The 18,331-nt window shown below is 41.9% G+C and overlaps 1 protein-coding gene across 6 annotated transcripts in view; it reads left to right on the top strand.

The window, feature by feature from the left end:
- Window positions 1-14,407, top strand: part of LRRC69 (leucine rich repeat containing 69) — a 50,115-nt gene extending 35,708 nt beyond the window's left edge. Inside the window, exons 8-9 of one of the 6 annotated variants that reach the window (XM_075582840.1) lie at window positions 11,800-11,838; window positions 13,717-14,407. In XM_075582840.1, coding sequence (XP_075438955.1) covers window positions 11,800-11,838; window positions 13,717-13,827 — 150 coding nt within the window. In that variant the 3' untranslated portion in view covers window positions 13,828-14,407. Of the gene's footprint in view, window positions 1-679; window positions 782-11,799; window positions 11,839-13,716 lie in introns of those variants that run through there. The other 5 variants (XM_075582834.1, XM_075582847.1, XM_075582831.1 and 2 more) reach the window with 5 other exon arrangements.
- Window positions 14,408-18,331: the final 3,924 nt, after the last annotated feature.

Raw genomic sequence — 18,331 nt, 5'->3', positions numbered from 1 at the left:
TCCCCCTCCCCCAGCGCCCCCCCTTCCCATCCCCTATACCCCTCCCCTCCTACCCTCACGTGCTCCCCCCCGGCCCAGTTTATCCCCCCCCTCCCTTCCTCCCCCCCCCATGTCATATCCCTCCCCCCCTCCACTTCTGCCCCCCCCTCCCCTAGCTGGGGAACACCCTTACCCCTAGCTGGGGAACACCCCTACCCCTATGCCAAACAGAGGTTAGCATGACATATAAGCATAAGGTTATGAAAGCAATTAGTTAAGGGTCCCACAACGTTAGACCCGGAAGTTATATGGTTGAACAAGTTTTATGTGATTTAATATGTTTAGTTGCAATGCCTTTTGAAGGAGGGCTCTCCGGCCTCCCTGATGGCTCTCAGAGAGCGGCGCTCAGGGAAGTCTCCCAGAGGCAATAGGCCTACTACCTTCATCCTTAGAGAGATGAGGGTCTCTAAAACTGGGCTCTTGGACAGCCCACTTTCTTTTCTTTTTCCACTCTTTTCTCACCCCCCTCTCTTTCCTCTCCTCCCCCATCCCCCCATGCCCTCCCAGCCATCCACGTGCCCAGAGAACACGGGGGACGATCTTGCAGAACCAGCTCTCGTCAGCACCAGGTACTCTATACAAAAGAAAAGTCACACATAAAAATGAACACAACCCTGTTTTTCTATCCACACACACCCAGCAGGGACGAGCACATACGCAGACGACCAGGGTCTCCAGAAACCAAGATTCCACAAAAAGGCCACTCAGAGGTCAAGACAAGGTATGACTGTAGAGACGCCCACCACCTTGGGAAAGTGGAGGGACAGACAGAAGCCCTGAAATACCATCCAGGTAACAATGGCCCATAACACAACATTAAACTAATATCCCTAAATGTCAGAGGACTAAACTCAGTACTTAAAAGAAGGCTCGCTCTTCAGGAGCTCAAAAAGACGAAGGGAGACATCCTGTTTTTACAGGAAACTCACTTTAACACGACAACCCCCCCCCCAATACCTTCCAGAGATATTACCCTCAGACCTACTATGCATCCTGCCCAACCAAAAAGAGAGGGGTAGCTATTTTTGTTCAAACAAAATGATAAATTTTCTTTAAAAAAAGAAACTGCAGATCCGGAAGGCAGATTTCTTATCCTCCACGGCACCTTGTCCGGGGTGGATATTACTATGGTCAATATATACGCCCCAAACGAGGCCCAGGCTGACTTCCTGAGAGAACTTTGTGACAGCCTAGCTCCCCAGCCTAGAACTACACTGTTGTTGGTCGGAGACCTAAATATGCTTGTAGACCCCGACCAGGACAGGATGAGTACATTAGATACCCCCCTCCCTCGTGCTACGGAGAAAAATGCTAGGGAATTCCGTAACATACTGAAAGAGTTCGCATTAATAGATATCTGGCGAGCACAGCACCATGGTCAGAGGGACTACTCCTACTTCTCCCCCCCCCCCCCGCACCAGACCTACTCAAGGATTGATTATTTTCTGGGTACTAAGGATATCTTCCAGGCAACCTCCCAGTCAGATATAGGATCAATATCCTGGTCGGACCACGCCCCGGTCTCACTGACGCTCTCCCTCCCCTTCTATAAAAATAGCCAATACAATTGGAAACTAAATGATTCTCTGTTAAACCAACCAGATGTAGAAATAGAAATTAAACAAAAACTCAGAGAATACTTTACACTGAACAAGGGCTCCGTAGAGTCATCAGCGATGCTATGGGAGGCCCATAAGGCTACAATCAGAGGGAATATCATTTCCATAGCCTCATACAAGAAAAAAGCACGACAGAAATTGTACAACGAATTGGCGGGAAAGGTCCAATTACTGGAACTAAAACATAAAACTAGTTGGGGGGCTCACCTGGGGAGGAAACGAGAAGCCTCTGGAAGGGGGATCCCAAAAGAGGTCTTAGGCTTTCTACCATAGAGGCCAACAAGAGAAAGGGCTCCAGGAAAGGTACCCAAGGGGGTGATACTTGTATAGACCTCCCCCTCCCCCAGCGCCCCCCCTTCCCATCCCCTATACCCCTCCCCTCCTACCCTCACGTGCTCCCCCCCGGCCCAGTTTATCCCCCCCCTCCCTTCCTCCCCCCCCCATGTCATATCCCTCCCCCCCTCCACTTCTGCCCCCCCCCTCCCCTAGCTGGGGAACACCCCTACCCCTAGCTGGGGAACACCCCTACCCCTATGCCAAACAGAGGTTAGCATGACATATAAGCATAAGGTTATGAAAGCAATTAGTTAAGGGTCCCACAACGTTAGACCCGGAAGTTATATGGTTGAACAAGTTTTATGTGATTTAATATGTTTAGTTGCAATGCCTTTTGAAGGAGGGCTCTCCGGCCTCCCTGATGGCTCTCAGAGAGCGGCGCTCAGGGAAGTCTCCCAGAGGCAATAGGCCTACTACCTTCATCCTTAGAGAGATGAGGGTCTCTAAAACTGGGCTCTTGGACAGCCCACTTTCTTTTCTTTTTCCACTCTTTTCTCACCCCCCTCTCTTTCCTCTCCTCCCCCATCCCCCCATGCCCTCCCAGCCATCCACGTGCCCAGAGAACACGGGGGACGATCTTGCAGAACCAGCTCTCGTCAGCACCAGGTACTCTATACAAAAGAAAAGTCACACATAAAAATGAACACAACCCTGTTTTTCTATCCACACACACCCAGCAGGGACGAGCACATACGCAGACGACCAGGGTCTCCAGAAACCAAGATTCCACAAAAAGGCCACTCAGAGGTCAAGACAAGGTATGACTGTAGAGACGCCCACCACCTTGGGAAAGTGGAGGGACAGACAGAAGCCCTGAAATACCATCCAGGTAACAATGGCCCATAACACAACATTAAACTAATATCCCTAAATGTCAGAGGACTAAACTCAGTACTTAAAAGAAGGCTCGCTCTTCAGGAGCTCAAAAAGACGAAGGGAGACATCCTGTTTTTACAGGAAACTCACTTTAACACGACAACCCCCCCCCCAATACCTTCCAGAGATATTACCCTCAGACCTACTATGCATCCTGCCCAACCAAAAAGAGAGGGGTAGCTATTTTTGTTCAAACAAAATGATAAATTTTCTTTAAAAAAAGAAACTGCAGATCCGGAAGGCAGATTTCTTATCCTCCACGGCACCTTGTCCGGGGTGGATATTACTATGGTCAATATATACGCCCCAAACGAGGCCCAGGCTGACTTCCTGAGAGAACTTTGTGACAGCCTAGCTCCCCAGCCTAGAACTACACTGTTGTTGGTCGGAGACCTAAATATGCTTGTAGACCCCGACCAGGACAGGATGAGTACATTAGATACCCCCCTCCCTCGTGCTACGGAGAAAAATGCTAGGGAATTCCGTAACATACTGAAAGAGTTCGCATTAATAGATATCTGGCGAGCACAGCACCATGGTCAGAGGGACTACTCCTACTTCTCCCCCCCCCCCCCGCACCAGACCTACTCAAGGATTGATTATTTTCTGGGTACTAAGGATATCTTCCAGGCAACCTCCCAGTCAGATATAGGATCAATATCCTGGTCGGACCACGCCCCGGTCTCACTGACGCTCTCCCTCCCCTTCTATAAAAATAGCCAATACAATTGGAAACTAAATGATTCTCTGTTAAACCAACCAGATGTAGAAATAGAAATTAAACAAAAACTCAGAGAATACTTTACACTGAACAAGGGCTCCGTAGAGTCATCAGCGATGCTATGGGAGGCCCATAAGGCTACAATCAGAGGGAATATCATTTCCATAGCCTCATACAAGAAAAAAGCACGACAGAAATTGTACAACGAATTGGCGGGAAAGGTCCAATTACTGGAACTAAAACATAAAACTAATCCCTCAAAAAAATTACTCAAAATATTAGATAAAGCCAGATCTGAATTCAAACAGATACAACTCGATGAAGTGGAGAGGGCGCTGCGGTGGACCAGGCAAAAATACTACGATAAAGGGAATAAGGCCGACTGGTTATTAGCATCCAAGCTAAGAGGTCTGAGAACGAAAGCCCAAGTAACAGCTTTACAAACAAAGACAGGTGCCAAAACATATTGCGAGAAACAGATAGCAGCCGAATTCTCAGACTTCTACTCTAAATTATATAATCTAAAGTTCCCAAAGAATAGATCCTCTAACGAGGAAGCTATAGCTAAATATTTAGATTCATGTAACCTTCCAAGCCTCTCAGAAGGGGATCTTGCAAAACTAAACAAATAAATCTCCCAAGAGGAGCTCTTAAATGCCATCTCCCAACTAAAACCTAGCAAAACGCCAGGCCCAGATGGGTTCTCCAATCAATATTATAAGACATTCAAACTAATTTTAGCTCCATATCTCCTTGATATGTTCAACGAGTTTCTGGAGGGAACAACCATCCCAGCATCTATGTCTAAGGCCAATCTAGCAGTTATACCAAAGGAAGGGAGAGACCCACTACAGTGCGGTAGTTATCGCCCCATAGCCCTCCTTAATTCGGACCTAAAACTTTTCAGTAAAATTTTAGCCAACAGATTAACCCCCATACTACCAAGCCTAATACACATAGATCAAGTCGGGTTTATTTCCGGCAGGCAGGCCTCAGATAATACCAGGAAAATCATTAACATAATCGACCATGTACATCTCTCATCCACGAAGTGCAAAAGTCCCACGGCCGTCGTGAAGCTCCCAGGAGGAGACGCAAACCCTATAAACATTAAGAATGGTACTCGACAAGGATGCCCCTTGTCTCCGCTTCTATTTGCCCTCTCTATCGAACCCTTGGCAGCAACAATTAGAGAGGATAAAAATATAAATGGTATTGAAATTGGGGGGACAAATTATAAGATATCCCTCTTTGCTGATGACATTATCCTGACTCTGGCCAACCCCTTGACCTCACTCCCAAATTTACACTCACAATTAGACAAATTCAGCAAAATCTCGGGATACAAAACTAATATGCATAAGCCGGAAGCATTAAATATATCCCTACCCCACCCCGAGGTCAAATTACTGCAAATAAACTTCAATTATAGGTGGAGCTCCACAAAAATCAAATACCTAGGAATACAAATAACACGGCAGTACAAAACACTATTTCAATACAATTACCCACCCCTATTTGAGAGACTAAAAAAAGACCTTCAAAGCTGGAATGGATATCAGATATCTTGGCTAGGTAGAATAGCCACGGTAAAAATGAACATCCTACCAAGAATTCTGTATTACTTACAGACTCTCCCTATTGATATCCCACTAGGTGAACTCAAAAATATGCTAAACAAAATCTTCCAATTTATTTGGCAAAATAAAAGACCAAGGGTAGCTAGAACTATCTTGCTAGCACCAAAGGAAAGCGGAGGCTTGGCAGTCCCGGATATCATGAAATATTATTTGGCGGCCCAACTCAAACAAGTTATAATGTGGAACAACGAACCAACCACAAGCTGTTGGATTGGGATTGAGTCTGCCTATGCGAGACCTCTCTCACTCCCGGCCACCCTGTGGACCGAGAGGGGTAGGGAGACCTTCTCAGAAATATTAAAGCTGGGAGCAATGAAATGTACATGGAGAATATGGACTAAAAATAAAGATAGGTTTAACCTAACGGCCTCACCCTCACAACTAACGCCCATATTTAACAACCCGGAGTTCCCCCCAGGCTTGTTCCCACAGAGACTCGGTGAATTTAAAAAGTTAAAGATAATGGTAGCAGAGCAGTTTATAGGAAACAGAAAGATCCTATCGATTCAGGAACTAGAGAAAAAACACCAAACAGTGAACTTGCCAATATTTGGCTTCCTGCAGATCAGGCATTACCTGCAAACTCTTTCCAAAGAATTAACATTTCAACCATTAACAAATTTTGAGCGCCTATGCAGGAAAGGATACTACTGTAAGGGGTTGATTTCGGAAGTGTATCTGGGCCTGGCAAGAACAGCAGGTTGTTCCCAACACAATTATATGCTCAAATGGGCGGAAGATTTGAACATAGAGATCGATAGGGAAGACTGGGAGGATATCTGGGAGGCAGCTTCCAAAACATCAATATGCACCACCACCAAAGAGAATATTTATAAAATTCTATTTCAATGGTACTTAACCCCGAGTAGGTTGAGCCAGATCTTCCCCGGGACCCCAGATTTGTGCTGGAGGGGATGCGGACAAAGAAGAGATATGGCTCACATCTGGTGGAATTGTCCAAAGATTCAGGTGTTCTGGGTCATGATCAAATCATTAATCCGAGAATACCTGGGGGTGGAGGTTGAGATGGACCCGCTGACCATGGTGCTGGCTAAACCAATTGACGAGCTAGAGACGGCAGAAAACAAAATGACAATACACGTACTCACGGCAGCTCGCTGTTGTGTGGCAGCTGCCTGGAAAAAAATAAATCCACCATCCAAACAGACAATACTACGAAGACTCCGCGAAATAAAGTCAATGGAGCTCCTTACAGCAAAACTAACCCAAAAAATGGACAAGTTCCATAAGACATGGGAAATATGGCCAGGTGTGTAACAGACTACTACGAAAGCTATCGGAAAAAACTAAGGGGCCAATTGGGCTGGTCCCCCCCCTTCCTCCCCCCCTCCTCCCCTCCCTTTCTCTCCCTCCCCAACTCTACTTTCCTCCCCCTCTCCTTTCACCCCTCTCTCTCCCCCTATCTTTTCTTTTTTCTTCCCTGACAATAAAAGATGCACACAAAGAAGCGGCCGCTTCCATTTTAATGTACCTAATGGGGGAGTATGTGAATAGGCAATACTCAACACAACTAGTCACATATTTAACTTAAACAGGAACAATGATTCCTGAATATTTACTGTGTTGTACATGACAGTTAGTACTCCTCCAATGTTTGTATAACGAAATGTATGAAATGTGTGTATTTTGTGAAAAACAATAAAAAAATTGAAATAAATAAAAATAAAAAAAAGATACGTTCTATAATCAATAAACCATCATATCATAACTAATAAAAATCATTGGTGAGAACCTGTTTACTTCCTATGATACTAGACAGTATGAAAAAACAATGTGAAAAAACAACACAACAAGGAAAGGGAAGGGGAAAGGGGGAGGAAAAAAAGGGGGGGGAAGAAGTAGAAGGGAGAGGGATGAGGGAAAGATAAACCACCTCATCAGGCAGATTGGAAATAAACAAATACAACAATAATTCTTAATCATAACATTGTAAAGAGCGAAATTATCTATTAAAAGCAAAATTGTCTATAAAAGACAACCTAAGAGTGATGGTCATAAAGTCACAAAGTTATAAAATTATTATTAGTGATGGCATCCATATCAACCATCATTTTATTGCTATCACTGTATTTTGCTATTAAGACAAGAGAAAGGAATAGAATATGCATGCAAGGAATCTCCTAATCCAAAACAAAAGGTGAAGGATATGTATATATGTATAAACCCAGTATTGATTAGTACTAATATTAATTACAACATTGGATATAATCTAACAAAAGAGGAAAATAAAAAAATGAAAAAATTCTAAATAACAATTACAATAAGAATTTGAATTAAACATTTGTCCTTCAATGTGATTCATCCCAAAGTGAATTCATCCCTTAAGGAAATGACCTAGATTCCATTCTACATTCATGCCTTTGGGAGATATAGTTTTTAAGAGGAATATCCATCTGGACTCTCTACAATCCAAAAAATTGATTAAACCCCCCCCCTCGTTCTTTTGGCATGACTGGATCAATACCTATGAAATTTAAATTATTCAGACCTCCATCTTTACATTCACAGAAATGTTTAGATACTAGGTGCTGCGTATCTCTTCTTCTAATTGCAGTAGGGACATATGCTGTTCTGTTCCCCTAAAACAAGCAAGTATATTTCACATTGTATTTTGAGTGTTAAAGCCACTGTATGAGAGAGGGGTCTAACTTTAGATCACCTAATTCGAAACTGCACCTATTGATTAAGTTCATGTGAGTAGTAGACTCACCTTGCAGGGTTCCCTATGGGCGTATACCAACAGAGGGCTATCTATATACTCTCAGCCTAACTAAAAGTATGCCTATGCTTGTCATCATTATTTGTGATATACTCATGTTTAAGCTACATTGTTGCATGATTACTGTTAGCACATATTATGTACTTGCAGTAGGGATATGCGCTACCTTGTCTATCCAAAACAAGCAAGTTTGTATAATATTGAACACTGAGTGTCAAAATTACAACTTGACAGAGAGGTCTGATTTTAGACCACTCAATTTGAAACGGCACCCGCTATTAATATTCGTGTGAGCAATCATAGAAATAAATGGCACACCACTGTTAATAAAGACATGCAGGTATAATTCTGCTTCTGGTGCTTACCTCCCAATGGTCCTGGCGTCTCTAGGCTGGACCTGATAATGGCACAAAAATGAAAGAAAGGAGGAACAGACAGGAGACTTGATTTGAGTTTTGAAAAACTTCAATAAGGTGTTCACAGCATCAGAGCTTTAGTACAGATAATGTTTCAGGACACATTAGTCCTGAAACATTATCTGTACTAAAGCTCTGATGCTGTGAACACCTTATTGAAGTTTTTCAAAACTCAAATCAAGTCTCCTGTGTGCTCCTCCTTTCCTTCATTTTTGTGTTAATATTCATGTGAGTAGGAGATTCTCCTTGCAGGGTTCTCTATCTGCGTATAGCATTAGAGGGCTTTTTACGTATCCTCAGCACTATCTGAGAAATGTTTTTGCCTGCTACTGTGAAGCTATCTCGTTACACTACAGGCTATTATACTACGGAAATCAGTGATTTACCCCTATTTGTGTTAAATATCATTATTGCGCTTCTATATGACGTTAGGCAGAGAGTTATTTGCACATGTGCTAAACTACTGTACATGGCTGCACTCCGATATGCCTGCTATATGAAGCTGTATTGCCTTGCTGCTGTTGTACTACGGTAGACAGCGCTCTCTTTTTTGCATATGTGTTCAGCTATATCGTTGCACTTCAGTTGTCATACAAACATAATGGGATTGAGCTCACTTCTATGCCTATACCGGTTATTACTGATTCAAGCTATTTTTGATGTATCTTTGTTATCATACTTTATATTAATTATTAGTAGGAGGCTATAACTGGATACACACTCGATTCATGCCTTTAGGTGTGTATACACATTTTGTGTGCCTATTTTTTAGGGAGATATTGCCAACATGACCTTGCTGGTAGTTCATTACTCACATTTGAACACATTATATAGAGATAATACATACTATATATTTTGGTATTAACTATAGGAGTGTGTGATGTACTATTTTAGTATACAAATTTGATAATACAAGCTTTCCAGAATACACAGGTACTGTATCATGAACACAGATTATCCCAGTACCACAATCATTGCATTTTGACTTCAACTATATGAGATGATCTATGGTTGGGCTAAATAAACTACCGTTATGTGGACGATTAAGGGATAAATGGTAACCTTGTGTGACTTAATTTAATAATATTTTTTATGTATTTTTGTATTTCGTTCACCAATTGGCCATAGATTATATCCTACCATTTTCAATATTTTTAATTATGATTCAATAAATTATTTTAATATACACTCATTTACACTAGACACACAGAGTGTTTTCAAGAGGGATCTCTTTTTCTCGCTGTACAATTGACCCTTTATTTCCCTATTTGCACCTGTGTCTTCACTCATATTCTTGAATTTAGCTGACGTGAGAGTGCTATCCCCATCTTCCCCTTTTTCCCTACATTTAGTGCTGACAATCATATTCACGGTCATAGAGGCCTGTCTTTTCTGTGCATACAGGGTTCAGGCAGCTCCACCATTTAAAAAAAACATGTTTTTTTTTCTCCACACACGTGAAGGGGTAGACTTTGGTCAGTATCTTGTGTGGGTCAACATCTGTCACAGTCCTCCCCCGCCCTCCCCCCCAGTCAGACTGTGGTGTTGTGGCTTTCTCCAGCGCAGTGTAGCTTTTCTACCTGGATGTGTAGTCTTTTCATTCTGGTTATTTCTGCACTTGGTTCTTTTGTTCTTGGTTTTGTTGCTCAAGCTGTTGCAGTAACTGTAGGCAAACAAAAGCACAATAATTTTCCCAGACTGTCTCTGGAGCCACTTTGAAATTCAAGGGCCACCTCATTCCAACTTCTGACACCATATTTGGGGGATGGGTGCAGAGGTACAACCAGGGAGACATAGATTAGTGAAATAAACAGTGACATTTATTTTGCCCGTATCTTACAAAAACAACACATATTTAAGGCAGCTCACAAATAAAAATTCCAGCCTATCACTTTGTAAGTTCTTACTCACACTTCCCAGTCCCTATCTGCAGGGCTGGGAGGATAGGCCTCTTACCAACCTCTAACTCAAAATCCAAAGAGGTACCTGTTATCAGGGACGCTTTCCCTCAGTTCAGGTCTGGGTTGGTGTCCACGAGGTGCACCCTCTGCAGGGTCAGGGACCACTGTGTCCTGGAATAGAGGTTCCGGTTCGTTAGGATCTCTCTGTCAGCATATATTTCCCTAGTGCTAGAGAAATCCCTTGCAGTATAAGCAGGAAGATTTTCTACCTGATTTATGAGCCAGGGGGAGACTGGCTAATTGTCGGGAGCTGCAATTGATCAGCTCCCTGCTGGACTCATCAGTCAGATCCAGGCTTTGGAGAGAAAATAAGAATAAAAAGGGAAAAGAGAAATGGTGGTGAAACACAGGAATATTATATACTGATTTTCGTGGTATATTCCTCTTGCAGTTTTCAGATGGTATGGAATTGCATCTTGGTAAAGGGGTACAGAGAAATATACTGTATGGCATAATAACGTTTTTAATGTTAAAAAGATAAAAGTCGAGATTTCCAACTCATAAAGGCTTCTTTGTTAGAGAGCAGTTGAATACAATGCTTTCCAGCACTGTGTTGTTGAGTCTTCCAGTCTTAAAGTGCATCCACAGCTTGCGACAACTGGGCTGGTGAGATCCCTCCTGAGGGGCTGTCCACTCCCCACAGGCCTTGGTTCTCCTCTCCCCTGTATGCACTGCTGTTTATCCACTCTGGCCTGCACTTTGTTCTTGGAACCCTACTACACCATCTGCACTGAACTCCGCCAAGCTCCATGTCCTGTCTGCACTTCCGGGTATGACGCAATTGTGACCTCAGAGTGAACTACGGTGGTTGAGATTTGTACACCCAATGCGTTTCGCAAACTATTGCTTTGTCAGGGATGAGGTATGCAGCACAGTGAGGTCTTTAAAAACCCACTTACTTGCATGCAATAAATTATGTGAGGAGAAAAACCTGATTGAGCAGTACTCTGCATATTGCATTACAATGCTGTTCCACATAAATGGTATACAGAGACAGTTAAAACTGTTATGCATCCCGAATTGGGCATTTCAAAATAAAATACCATAATTGAGTTTGTAATAGACACGGGGGTGAGAGGGAAAACCCACGTGTCTCAGTGGAGAGTTTTTAAACATCTTGTTTATGAATTAGACATAGGGGCAGTAACCATGAGCTCCATTATGTGTAACAATTAAATATACCAAGATTAAAGGTTAATAACATTACTTTATTTGTCTGTTAAAAGATTTGTATATTAATTAAAATGTAATCTCCTTAAATGAGTGATGTTTAAAACAGTTATTTTTAAATTGGTAATCAGAAAAAATTAGTAGTAAAACTCATATGTTGCATATATTATTAAGTAATTAATATTAGTACAAATTTGAAATCAAATAAAAAATTGAACTCCCAATGAGAAAGAGTGCTAGCCTCTCTGATCTGCGTCATTTTTCTTTTCTTTATTATACAGCTCAGCTGTGGCACTACTATTGCAATTGATTCTTCCCTGGTAAATACAGAGCAAAATAATTTGTTTAATACCTCGGCTTTTTACTTATCACCAATCATTTGCTGCCCATCTCACACTGAAAGGGTCCTACATTTTATTTTGTATTTTTTTTTCTTAAGGTACTTAAAGAACTTTTTAGGGTTGATCTTACTTTCTATTGCAATCCTTTTTTATTTATCCATTTTTGCTACTGTAATTTGATTGCCCTTTGTAACGTTGGTTACATTCCTTATAATTCTGGTATGATACCTCCGTCCCTTCTGACTTTCAGAACCAAAATGCTTGTTTCTTTTATATTTATTACTCAAGGGTATACACTGATAAGTGTGCTTTTCTAACAATGTTTAAAAGACTGCCCATTTATATTCCACATTTTCCCCTGCAAAAACATAATCTCAATTTATTCCTTGTAAATTAGTCCTCAGTTTATTAAAATCTGCCTTTCTAAAGTTTAAAGTCTTTGTTGAACCCAAGTAATATGGTTTTTGATAATGTATTTCAAATGAGACCATGTTATGATCACTGTTACCCAAATGTTCCCGGATTTTAATATTTGTTATTACTTCTACATTGTTTCATACTGTATGACCAAATCCAGTATTGCCCCTATCCTGGTTGGTTCTTCAATCCTTTTTTTTTTTTTTTTAATTTAAACTTTTGCTTCTTAAATTTGTTTAGTTAGTGGGTAAGATCAGTGTAAAGAACGTGCCCATAGAAGTTCGTTTTGATGAATTGCTCCATTTTTTGTTTGCATTTTCATCAAATATAAGAGATTTTTTCTTACATTTGACGCAAATTGTTAGCCAGAAAAGTTTGACACCTTTTGACTTGGCGGATTTTTTTCAAGCAAACACAAGATAAAAGAAGCGTTTCTTCAATACGCAGCTATACAGATACAGATATAGCAGACTTATTGTCATTGTGGCCGCTGAGAAAAATGTGTATATCCGCTGCCCCTCTGCAACCACAGAGACTGCAAGTTTTGCAGCCTGGAAGGATTGACACTGCGGGAGTAAATGCTTTTCAATGGGACCCCCGCAACGTTAATCTTTTGCTTGAATGGGAGAGAAATTACCGATACTCCCCTCCAGATGAGCTTCGCAGATCTCTGCAGCTGTGTCCCCATCTGTCAGCTTGAAATCATGTCTTTGCAGCGCTGGTAAGAAGCAGGGCTGTATTTCCTTCCCCCCTGGATGATGTCCCTAATATGGGACTCTTCATCATGAGATGAGGGGGAGCTAGATTGCCATATTTGGTCATCTACATCATCAAGGGGTCTGGACAGCACAGGTGGACACTCATGATGGAGAGCCCCATATTAGGGCTTCTACGTCATCTAAGGCGAAATAACTATAGCCTTGCATCTTACCTCTGCTGCGGAAACACGAATCCAGACAGAGTGATGAGGACATGGCTGCAGAGGTCTGCACAGCTCATCTGGTAGGTGAGTATTGGTATTCTCTCTCCTTGCAGATGGCCCAAAAGGATTAACTCTGCAGGTCCCATTCAGAAGCATTGGAACCCAGCAGAGTTAATCCTCCTGAGCCGCTCACTGTCCTCGGGGCTGTGAAAGCTGTAGCCGCATTGCAGTCACACCAGAGCTGTGGAAATCTTGGCACCAAGGACAGTAAGTCTTGTTACAGCTATACAGTACATCTCATTTTAATCTGTGCATCATATAACTCCTGCCTAACTCCTATTGACATTCTCCAAATCACAAACAGACGCACATGGTGCAAATTTTACAGCAATATCTTGATACACTGAAGCAGGTGGAAAATTATTCAACTTCACCCCCAATGTTTTCATTAACTTGAACATACACACTTAGAAGGTCAAAGTTTTTTAATTTAAAATGTATCTCTTTATTTTTTCTAGAAAATGAAGAAATCAAGCAATTTGCAACTATTACCAATCAGAGTTTTATTATGCTCATACAAATGTTTTAATCAACAACACAATGGCATTTTTGGAGTTGCAATACAGTGAGCCAAAGTAAACATTTGCACTGCTCAGTGATATAATTTGAAATAGGCTAAGTTAATGCTGTAATCATCTGGTCAATGCTGCAATATTTTCTAAACTAAACGATTACCGTGCATGTTTTTTATGCTGTTAAATAAAAAATATCTGCTCATCCAGTATATTTTACACACTGTATTTTTTATCAGATGTATTTATTACCTTTTTCACAAACTATTTATATTTATAGTTTTTTTTAATAAATATGCCTTCTAAAGTAAAATAAAAAATACTGTTCTTAACCCAATTAGTCTGGTTATGTTTTTTGTGACAGTGTTTCTAAAGCTGCATTCTCCTCTGTTCTATCAACCCAAAATCCAACAATGATTCTCTATTGTCTTATGATGATACAATGCCAGACATTCTCCATGAATACCGGTCCTGTACAAATATATGTGAGAAGGTCAGGGAAATGTGATGAACGTCTTCACATAAAGCATGGCGGATTCATGGAAAATCCTCCCAGTGGATGTTATGTCATCTGACCAGCAGTGGAACCTTCCTGGACAAACCTTATCATTCATCTGTAACCTCAAGTCTTAGTATTCATAATTTTAACATTTAGAGGCAAATCCTATTATTTATACATTTAACATTTTAAAAAATCTGAAAAAGCTTGAAGATTTTATTTTTATTAACAATTTAGAAATAAAAATAAACATATATATATATATATATATATATATATATATATATATATATATATATATATATATATATATATATATTACTGTTTTCTGAATTCACATCATATAGTTTATGCAATATTGTTTCAACCAAATGTATTATTTACTTCCTCACCTTTCCTACATTTATTTTTAAGTCTGTTTTCCGGTACAGCTGTCCCTCCTTTCCCTCCATCCCCCCGTCTCTCTTCACTTCACTCCCTTTCTCCTCTATTCCGATTTATTTGCCCATGTTTGTTTTCAATGCATATGTTGCTGTTTAATTCCTTTCGGAGACCAGCAACTTTCCATGACATACTACAAAATGACGTGTAGATATAAATTTGTCTTTCCGAAATCAAAAGTGGGGTGATGTTACATAAGTTTGAATCCTGTTGAAAATGAACATTTTCTAAATGTTAATGTGGCCAGGCACCCCCTTTAGCCCCTTGTCTCCAATTGTGTTGCGGGGGCACGCGGGTGCCGGCGGCGGGGTGCACTGAGTAGTGTCAGGGACACACAGGAACCACGCAGGGATTGCGGCCTGTGGTCTGGGCCCAGACCACCTATGTACAGAGACTCTTAAAGGTGGGACCCTCCTACTGGAGACCACCCAACGCCGAGGTGGATGCCATCGTGGACAGTTATGTCGCTGGATCAGCAGATCCCCATCGCTAAGTCGGCCAGACGAGTACTGGAGTACTCGGCAGATACCTCACAAACTGCACCATGGGGTAGCGCTACTCCTTACACTCTTGGGTGGGCCCGGACATTGAGGAAAAGGACATCAGGGTATTGGTGCCTAGCATCTAATGTACTTTGGGGACACTCATTGGTGGTACAGAGTTGGGGTTGTTATACTGAGTGGTACAGGGTACTGTTTATGGTTCATAGTAAAGGTTGTTATTATATATACAGACGTGTGTGTGTGTATTACTCATGGATGCCTTTTCCTAAATGTCACTTTTATGTCTGAAGCACTTCTTCCCATTATGTGTTATTTATATTATGTCGTGTATTACTGCAGGGAAGCGCTATGTACGTTAATGGCCCTATATAAATAAAGATATAGATACATCAAGAATAGTAAGACTAAAGACAGAAAAGGGAGGTCGTGTAGAGGGAGACAAAGGTGTAGCCTACTTCCTAGATAATTATTTTTTTTTTTGCTTTCTTCACAGTACAAAGTGGGGGGAAAAGTTAAGGGACAAAATATAAATGGGAAGGAGGTAACAAATCCAGATTGAGATTTCAAAACGTAAACTGCACAAATCAATGGGGCCAGACAGGACACACCCAATGATCTTAGCTTAAAGAGGTGCTCACAACACTACTACCAAATCTGTTCAGTCAGTCACTATTACGTCCGGTAGACTTCAGGAGGGCAAACCTACAGTTGGCCCAATTCACAAAAGTGGAAGTATTGAAGAGGCTGGTAATTGTCTGCCAGTGAGCCTGACGTCAGTAGTGGGGTAACTAATGGAAACAGAGATGGAAGAAAGTATGGGTGAATTTATAAGATTCCAGACAACATCGAATTTGATTGTTTTGAACTGAGTGACAAAGAAGTACAGTAGATGGTGAATCAGTAGATGCATATTACCTATGTAGCCAGGTCACCTGATGGCTACTGTTCTGCCCTTGTGCTGGCAGTAAACCCTGGTACAATCAGGTTGCCAGTAGTTGATATGGGGTTTTCCCACTTTGAGGAGCTGCACTTGAGTGACAGCGGGAGGCGGTGACATCAGGCCGGGGCTTGACCAATCATGAGACAGACCTGGTGCCCTCCTCCTCGCAGTACTTAAGCGCCATGCTGTAGTTGCTCCGTTCTGGAGGCTGTCCCGTGTGCTGCAGCTACTTCACTGAAGCCTTCCCTAAAGTGACCTCAACCATCTCTCCTGTGCCGCCTGCCTTGACCCCAGCCTGGACTTCGTTTACTCTGATCTCTCCAACCCCGACCTGGCTACCCACGACGACGGAATTCACAATCCGGACCCTGCTTCGCGGTCTCGGGTCGGTGTTTCTCTATCCCCACATCAGCCCTGTGGTCCGGTCCTGGTTTGTGGCAAGCACATCCGTTACAGTAGCCCATTCAGGAGCATGTTGCCCCTGCAGCGTGATTGACTGTCCCCAGTGCCACTGACTTTTGTTTGTCCTCGGCGCTGGGGACAATAAGTCTTACGACATCTGTAGATCTCGGCATGTACAGTTTGAAAGAGATAATGGAGAAAGGGCATTTTATAGAAACATTCAGATACAAAGAATTGTTAGAACAAAGGAGGATATTTATCAAAGTCGCCAGGCTGCAAATCGGAAGCAAAACTGGTACAAAATATTGCACCAGATTTATCAAACAATAAAATGTAATTACATTATAGCAGAATAATGGGGAATATAGTGTACTATAGTAAACTTTTTGTCCAAATTACCCCGGTTTAAGGCATACCCCGGTTTAAGGACACTCACTTTCAGTACACTCGTGAGTAAGGACATATCGCCCAATAGGCAAACTGCAGCTCGCGCATGCGCCTGTCAGCACATCCTGAACAGCAATACTGGCTCCCTACCTGTACCGATGCTGTGCGCAAGCGGGGAGACTATAGAGCCTGTTACAAATGCGTTATTTACATTAGTTATGCACGTATATGACGATTGCAGTACAGTACATGCATCAATAAGTGGGGGAAAAGATAGTGCTTCACTTTAAGTACATTTTCGCTTTACATACATGTTGCGTACGTTAATGCGGGGTATGCCTGTAATCCAGTTTAATTGCACAGTTACTGTACCTTCTTTTTCTCAATATGTTAAAACGTATTGCATGTGCTAGACAACAATAACTGACTGACATTCTGAAGAAAGTTAAGTACTCTATTTGTGCTGCTGGGATATTGAAAAAAGAAACAATTCACACACAAAGCCCTGATGTTAGTCGAGTGCATAACAAGCACCTCTTGAGAAGTCGGTATACAACTATGGCTACGGGTGAAAACGTACTTAAGATGGTCACTTATTAGGATGAGAGTGCTCAAGCTAGGCTTCTTGAATCCCATTGAATTGTCTCTTGTTCTTTACTGCAAAGATTTGCTGCACATTCTTTAAATGTTAAATATCGATGTCAGCTACAGCATGATTTTTTTCTCACGCATACTGGCCACCATGTAAAAGCTCCTACCAGGGAAGCTTGGGAAGAAAATGAAGGAGCTCTATTTGGCCCAGGTGCACAGAACTTTGTTATTTACTTAACAATGCGCTAACTGAAGTTAATATATATCGTTGGGTGCAAACAGGATCTTCAAGGCTCCATGGTGCAGAATTTAGTGCAGTTTCAGTGTGCTAGCTATAACAGATGTTAGTGATAATCCTATGCAAAAGAGGTGTTCCCATTAACATGGCAAAACCCCAGACTTCTGTTGCAGTTAATGCAGCTATTTAACAATGCACTTATTAGGTCACACTTCAATTTGAAGTTAATCTTATCCAGACCCTTTACGAAGCTACACGTTATGTGAAACATAAGGTTCACCTAGCATTAAAGAGAAAGATATTGGAGGCGCATGCGCGGCGGCTAGGTGTATGGATGCCTAAGTAAGAGGCTCCGTCCCTACCGGCATAATTATATAATTATATACATCAATAAAGCCAGTGAAACGCAGCGAAAAGCTGAAATTCAGTCACCGGAACCCCCAAGGATGCCAAAGAGAGCTGTATCCCGCAAGAGAACCTCGGTGGTGACCGACTACTTCCAAAAAGGCGAGCCGACGCAGGGGAGCGGAGGAGAGGACAGCAGGCAAATGGCGGGCTCT

Source organism: Ascaphus truei, chromosome 2 (assembly GCF_040206685.1).
Source record: "Ascaphus truei isolate aAscTru1 chromosome 2, aAscTru1.hap1, whole genome shotgun sequence".
Classification (NCBI taxonomy): Eukaryota; Metazoa; Chordata; class Amphibia; order Anura; family Ascaphidae; genus Ascaphus; species Ascaphus truei.
Note: the sequence above shows the minus strand (reverse complement) of the source record. Positions and strands in the feature narration are given on the sequence as shown.